This window comes from Chenopodium quinoa, unplaced genomic scaffold (genome assembly GCF_001683475.1).
Source record: "Chenopodium quinoa cultivar QQ74 unplaced genomic scaffold, ASM168347v1, whole genome shotgun sequence".
Taxonomy (NCBI): Eukaryota; Viridiplantae; Streptophyta; class Magnoliopsida; order Caryophyllales; family Amaranthaceae; genus Chenopodium; species Chenopodium quinoa.
The window spans coordinates 484,692-492,500 of record NW_018743691.1 but is presented as its reverse complement, the minus strand read 5'-3'; the positions used below and the strand labels follow the sequence as shown (position 1 = coordinate 492,500).

Below are 7,809 nucleotides of genomic sequence, written 5' to 3'. Positions count from 1 at the left end.
TGAAATGAATAGGGCCTAAGATAATACATGCGTAAATTAGTGTAATTATTAATGTGTTTATGGTTATTTTATCTTCTGAAGAGGCTTTGTTTATCATTCTCCTAAAACAAAGAATAAATTGATATATAGTAACAAAGTTGGTTGAAATCAATGAAGAAGATCCATAATAATGCAATTGATATATAGTAACAATGAAGAAGAAGAAGAAGAAGGGACTTTACAACAATCCAGTGCAAGCCATTACATTAAGGCGAAATCCTCATCTTAATCAAATAGGCACAGTTTTGCTATCATCTGACGTCGAATCAGGATTATTATACTTGTACAATTTGGCACAAACAAGGAAATAAGCAAAGTTCACCGTTATTACAATTGCAAGTAACCAACATGCTTTATCAACCCTTCCATGGTTTATATCATTTGGCAACCAAGAAGTTGTGCGACCAACCAAATTGATGAACGCCGAGCTAATGTAAAAGCCAGCAGCTATATGCAACGATATCATTGATGTCGACGTACTTCTTAGTGACTTCGGAAATTCTTGATAGTACAATGCCACCTCCGGTGAAAAAGAAAACCCTTCTCCAATACCCGTTATGACTAACGGAATTATGAGCCATAAGGCCGATAGAGGTGCAACAACATTTTGTTGGTCGGTCAAGTGGTTGACTTCGATCAATTTGAGCCGCCTTCTTTCAATCAAAGCAAAGGTTATCACGGCAAGAATGTTGCAACCATGTCCAACACCGATACATGTTAAAAATGACAAATGACGACCAGTGAGTTTTTTGTGCATCGGAAGTATGTATCGATCGAGCAATGAGGAAGTGATGGCCGTGAGTACAAAGGTGACAACGACGAATGTTGCTGGTGGGACTTTATAATGAGATGTAACACTTCTATCCATGACTAATGCCATAAGCACTGTGAAACTCATGATAATTCCGACTGCAACACTTAGGAAGATGCTACTTGACCAAAGTGGCATAATTTTGATTAGCTTCTTTAAGTCTTCTACTTCTTCAACTGTGCATTGACTCCATGACTTTTTTATCGTGTCTCTTGTCTCGTTTTCACCTTGTTTTATTAATGCTGCTCGATTTAAACACCTTCAAAAACATAAACCATCAAAGTGTATTTAAACCAATTGATTATTGTAACGATATTGTACCAATTAGTACCACTACTACATTAGATTAGGTAGGATACCCTCTGTATGTATCCCAAACTTGACCAAAATAAGATGTGCATTCGACGAATTTTATCCAGTGATTTATTTAACAGATACCATTTGATTTTGACATAAATTCATTAAATAACAAGATCCCAGATCACCCTACCAATTCGCTTGCCTTTAAGTGTAATCTACCAAAGATATTGTCAATGTTTAATACTTTTTTCGTTTCATAATAATCGCAACATTTTGATTATAACACATGTTAATTAATGCACAACTTGACCAATGATATTTGTAATTATATATTATAAAAAGGTATATGTATAAAAGGTTAATATAATGAAAATGTACTTAAAGACTAGCTATTCTACAACATGCCAACATATATTTTTATAAATTGAAAAAAAAAAGAAAAATATAGTGAAAATAAACAAATGAATAGTACAAAAGTTAAAGCGTTGTGGTTGATACGAAACAGATGAGGCATGTAGACTGTGCAAAGATCATGACATCATAACTAAAATTGGAGTAATTAAGTAAAGTGTTTGACTTTGGAAGACAAATAATTGAATCAAGGAAAACAACAAATAGAGTGGAAATGCATACCCGAGACTTTTACTAGGTTTTTCATAAGAAGACAACTTTGAGTGCTCATTATTGTCATGAAGATAACAATCATCTTCAACCACATTCTTATTTCTGAAGGTGGCAACAAAAACCCTTGCTATGCTAGTGACAGGACTTCCTTGAGGAGGACATTTACGATAGATTCGTGATCCAGGCAAGAAGAGTGCAACAGCAATCAAATTCGCGGCAAGAGCAATAAAGAAGGAAAGTGCCCAACTCACACTAGTTTGGATATATATAAGAAAAGTGAACCCAATTATCCAACTAAAATATATGACAAAAACAAACCAATTGAAAAATCTTGCTTGATGTTTAGGATTATCAAGTTGATTTGCCCCCATGGTTCCAAGTAAAAATCGCGATCCTCCAACACCAAGTGATGCTAGTATAAGAGTTATGTAGAGAAAAGAGTTCTGGAAGGTTGTCGGAGGTACACAAGTTGAGTTAAGAGGGCATGGAGGTGGTCTCAAAGACTTGATTGTAACTATAAGAGTAAACATGAGTACTCCCTGTAAATTAGAATTACAAAGATTAAGCAATAAACATTTATAGAATTGCAAAGGCTTATATAACTTCTTATAATATGTTCCTCACATAATACAATGCCTCTTTTGAGTATTTATTCCTCACATCATAAAGAGAAAAAGGCATTGTATTAAGGGAAGGAGGGAGTACATTTTATATAGGAATTAAATTTTAGCATTTTACTGTTATATATGACTAGCTTAAATCCCATACAATTGCAGCTGTTGCACATTTTATAAATAAAATTTTTATAGATTTAAAATAATTTCTATATAGTTCAACAATTTCTTACAAATCTATTTTCTTTTTACAGGATTTTTTTACCAAAATTTCTAGTTTTACAAAAGTTTTCCGTATTTACTTAAACGGTTAGTTGGAAATTTAATTCCAAAACTTGCTAAAATATTGACTTAAAAGAAATTATCTTTTTCTTATTTTTGTTTGAATTGGTTTGGTTCACTTTTTTTTTGTTTTATTATTACTTTTTTATTTTTAGGTTTATTTTAATTTTTTTTTGGGTCTTTTTTAGGTGGAAAATTTAAAGGCTATATACAAATATATGTAAAGTCTCTCATAAAAATAAACCTTGATTTCAAGATCACACACACACACACAAAAAAAAAAAAAAAAAAAAAAAAAAAAAAAAAAAAAAAAACATTTTTTTTGTCTTGACCTTATCCCAAAAAAATTCGAATTTGAAGTAATATTATTCTATCAACACAGCTACAAATTTATATGCCGTAAGGGATTTTAAGGATTTTTTTTTAAAATCCTTTTTCATGTTCACTAATTGTATGCTCTCTGCTAATGTAGGCTAATTTCTGTTAATTGGAAGTTTAGAACAATTTTTTGAGTGATTTTTTTTTATTTTGTGTATGTAATAAAAAAAATTGAGAGTTTTTCAAGTATATTAGGTTGAATGCTATTTCCCAAATTAATAAATAAATAAATATTTTGAACTATGGCTTTAGAATTTTCCCAAAAAAATAAAAAAATCCAAAAAAAGGGAATAATTTAAAGGCCATTTACTATGAACAAAATTACTGACCTTTAAAATTTTCAATTAAAAAATATTTTTTTAAAAAAAAACAAGCAATTTTTTTTAAAAAAAAAAACCCAAACAAATTAATCTTTCTGGTTCAAAGGAAAAAAGAAATAAATAATTTTCTTCCAAGTCAATTATTTAGCTAGTTTTGGAATTAAAATTAAAATTAGCCGTTTTGGGAAATAATTTTGTTAAGTTAGCCGTTTTGGTAAAAGATCTCTTTTTTACATGTATTAATTAAAACTTAATTTTTTTTGATGCAAATTAATTAAAATTTTATAGTTATTGAAACATTAGTGCCAAATTTTAGTTTGTCATTTGTGATTAATTTGTCTCGATTTCAATGGTAATCAACATATATTTATTTTATCATCCATGTCAAATCATTTTTTTCAATGCAAATAAACAATAAGCCATGAAGGGTAGTGGTATTACTAAATTTTAGGACACCCACCACCACCTCCCCTTCATTTGTATAATGGAGATTTTTGTACATCGTATATATATTTATTCACCTTTTATACATTTTCTTTTATTAATCGACCTTTTTTTAATACTAAAAAACTTATCTACAATAATTGGTTAAAAAAATAATTTAAAAAAAGGACAATGGAGTATATATTAGAATGAAAAGGCTGAGGGCTTGATTTCTTCGGCTTATTTTCACTTCAGTTCAGATCTAATAAGTTCAATTCAGTTCAGTTCAATTCTTAATTTCCTTCTCTCGTATAATATTCAGTTCAATTAGCTCTAATAAGTTCATTTCAGTTCAGTTCACTTCACATCAGCTCAGTTCAGTCAATCAGAACAGGCCCTAAGCTAAGTCTATCTTAACCTGTGAAAGGTGTCGGTTCAATATATATGGTCCTTCATCTTACCTTTAAAAATATATAAATAAATGGAAGCTAATTCCATAATACCAATTTTAATCTGATCGATCAATTTCACTCATCATAGTAAACCACTAATTAATTCAAATCATATATAGGTTTGGAGGACAAATTACTTACCAATAATGAAACAATACTAGAAACAAATGTAACGGAGAAAGCACCAAAAGCAGAATCAGCTAAAACAGCTGATACGAATGGGAAAAGACTGACGAAACCGCTAATAATGTTGCTAATTTGGGCAGCAACAATGCTCTTCACATTGAAAACACTGATTAGAAACACAATCAAGTTGCAAACCCATGCTCCCGATGCTATACCTAATCCCATGCTTGTTCCTACAATCATATACCAATATTATAATGTTACTCATATTATATATAATCATGCTATGTGCTAACCTAGCTATAGGATTATAAAAATGGAAAACAACAATAATTAAACCTGAACTAGTTTTTAGGCTTGGGTGATGCTATGAGTTACTATTTTAATTTTATTATTGAAATCGTTATTTACATTTAATATTAATAAAATATAATAACATGTAATATGGTGATAGTTTAGGGGCTAACACTTAAGTATTTAAATTTAAGGTTGTGAATTCAAATCTTGTACAATGGGTTTAAATTTAAAGTTGTGGGTTGAAATATTATATATCTTACAACTAATATCCTAAAATTGTATAAAATATGCAACGGAACTACGGAAGTAGTATATAGTACATCATAGATTTTAACCACATAATTTGATTTGAGGCGTACAATAATCTCTTAGTCCAAATTTTAACATTGATTTGTTGAAAACAATAAGACAAGTGTAACCTCTCTTTCTTAAAATTAGCATATATAGGTGGCAGTGTTCATTTATCGATCATTAATTTGAAATTAAAATGGATTGGATATGGCCAAAATTTGAAATATTAATAATTCAAGGCTTAAACCGATTTTTAAAGGTTATTAACTACAAAAATTGAAAATTTATAAGTATTTTATTTTCATCGGCGATATTTGGTGCATCAACCTCTAAACTATCCTACGTGTCATTCTCACATTAAAAACTTTTCCTCCATTTCTAAGTATAATGTCATCAATTATTATTATTATTATTATTATTATTATTATTATTATTATTATTATTATTATTATTATTATTATTATTATTATTATATCTCAAAAATAATGAAAACTAATTATTATGCAAAATAATAAATTTTTTTTTTAAATCATGCAATTCAAGAATCTAATCGGTCTAGTATTGAAAATATAATAAAATACAGTATAAATTTTTTATTTATTTATTTTCTTAAGGATCAATTGTTGATTGAATATCCCTGAGTACTTTCTATTTCTCTTTTCTTCTAAGAGAAAATCACATCTACTTCCACTATTCGTAATAATTAGCCTAAAAGGTATTCCGTAACATTTTAGTTATATGATGATCATTGTGATGGAGGGATTTTTAATACAAAAAAGGTGATATGATCAGATGATGAAAAGTACGAATCCTTTCCCAACCACTTTACGCTTACTATAATTATTGGTACGGTATACGCATTGTAAATTTATGTCGTTGGGTGTAGAAACTAGAAAGTAGCAAGTTTGATTGAATGAAAAAATTTTACAAAGCGAGTTTGTACAATAATCATATACACTTGTATGTTAAATTTTACCCTCTATTATAAACTCATGATGCACTATATTATGCAACCAGTTATACCTTCATTGTTGATAATTAATTACTACATCCGGTTCAAATTACTCGCAACTTTGGGGGTATTATTTTGTGAGATATAAAATATTCCAAAATTGCGAGTAATTTGGACCGGAGGTAGTAAATATAAGCGAACTTGTTTTTGTAAAACTTGCTTATTTAAGTCAAATGAGCCTAGTAGCCTACTTGTTTGGCTTTAAGAATTTCTCTTATTTATGTTTGATTGAGTACAACAAAAAAGTGGTTGAACATTGAGTCGCTTGCGTAAAATAATTTTGGACGCATTTGTGATTGGTGATAAAACAAGCTTTTAGTTATGAGAAAAAATAAAAATTCGCTTTTAATGGTGATTTAATTGATTTGATCATTGTATAATAATAAAAATGAATTATACTTGATTTGATTTATTATAAATTTAAAGGATGAGGAAGACAGAGAACCATAGAAAGTATAGTTGAGGGATGAAAATAACATCACATTTTGTCGGTACCAGGGCATTTATTATTTGCAGCTAAAAAGATCAAATTACGGAGATAATTTACTTGATTTTAACTTAGCTTAGGCAGTTTTTATTTTATTTTTTTTTTTTTTTTATTTTTTTTTTTTTTTGGGACAGGAGCTTAGGCAGTTTTACTCATTTGTAATGCATTTATTATACTACTTGTATAAATCTACTATATTTATTTATTTATTTTTTTGAAATAATCTACTACTATATCTATACTACTTGTATAAATATAGTAGTAGATAATTTAGCAAATATGAGTCGAGAAAGTAATGTATAAATCTTGACTTATGGTGATGCAAATATAAGTAATTAGATATTAATTGTAAGTCTTTACACATACATCTTGACTTACAAAATTAATACTCCGTACTTCATATAAGTTTTTCGATATTTTGAAAAAGTATTTGAAAATTTCATCAATAAAATTATTGGATATATCATTTTTTGAAATATTTTAGTATGGTAGTAATTGGCTGGGTTTCCTGTAAAAAAAAATATAATTGACTGGGTGCACTCACGGCATGGCGGTCCGTGTTCACACAATATCATTTAATTTGAGAACAGATTGAGTGTACTCTATAGTCTGTACGATCATAATTATCTATTTGTATATGAATAAATTGTCGAGAAATATATAGCTAGATTAAAAAGTTTTTAGAACTAACATAGAGATTATATAAATTAGATGAGCAAACATAAACCTTAAACATGGAATGATTCTTCATTAAAAACAAGTTTGATAAGAATAACGAATATATAATATGTATTGAACATGTAATATAATGTAAAAGTATCAAACATAATAAGATAAAAAGGAGAAAAGAGAGAAAAAAACCGAGAACTAGGAAGGAGCTGAGCCAACCCCCTTTGCCATTGTTGATGTGTTGCTTTGTGTCTTCGTTTGGCTCCATTTGGTTGGCTTCTTTTAGATGTGACGACTGATATTTTTTGGAGGGATCTTTTTTGTACAAGTGAATAATATTAATCAACACTCACTCAATATATAGTGAATTGAAGAATTCAATGATTGATACTCCTCTTTTTGACATATTATTTTTTTATTGTTTCTTGAAACCTCATTATTCATGATCCTGAAAGTCAAGATGTCTTAATCTTTAAGCAGCTTATTGTATGATAGAATGTACTCAACCACTAGCGGATGGTTGAGTCCCAAGAATATATACTATATCACGTCCCTTGACACGAGAATTCGTTGGGGGCCTTCATACCCTTCATTTAATATTCCACTTTGAAGTAATGAGTGGATGAGATTCAAACTCGTGGTCTTTGTGTCACGCTGACTCTTAATTCCATGTTAAAGGATCAA

At 29.2% G+C, this 7,809-nt stretch overlaps 1 protein-coding gene across 1 annotated transcript; it reads right to left on the bottom strand.

Annotated features, from left to right (window-relative positions):
* Positions 1-141: 141 nt before the first annotated feature.
* Positions 142-7,516, bottom strand: LOC110683701 (protein NRT1/ PTR FAMILY 2.3-like). Its single transcript, XM_021860094.1, has 4 exons — positions 7,318-7,516; positions 4,385-4,602; positions 1,784-2,313; positions 142-1,109 (listed from the first exon to the last, which is right to left on the bottom strand). Exons 1-4 carry the CDS (start codon positions 7,391-7,393, stop codon positions 269-271), a joined length of 1,665 nt encoding a protein of 554 aa, XP_021715786.1. The 5' UTR covers positions 7,394-7,516; the 3' UTR covers positions 142-268.
* Positions 7,517-7,809: the final 293 nt, after the last annotated feature.

Excerpts from the sequence above, each read along its gene's own strand:
- LOC110683701 (XM_021860094.1), bottom strand. The coding sequence starts at position 7,393 with ATGGAGCCAAACGAAGACACAAAGCAACACATCAACAATGGCAAAGGG. Across the intron at positions 4,603-7,317 it reads CAGCTCCTTCCTAGTTCTCG|GAACAAGCATGGGATTAGGT; the intron begins GTTTTTTTCTCT and ends ATATGATTGTAG. Across the intron at positions 1,110-1,783 it reads AAACCTAGTAAAAGTCTCGG|GTGTTTAAATCGAGCAGCAT; the intron begins GTATGCATTTCC and ends ATGTTTTTGAAG.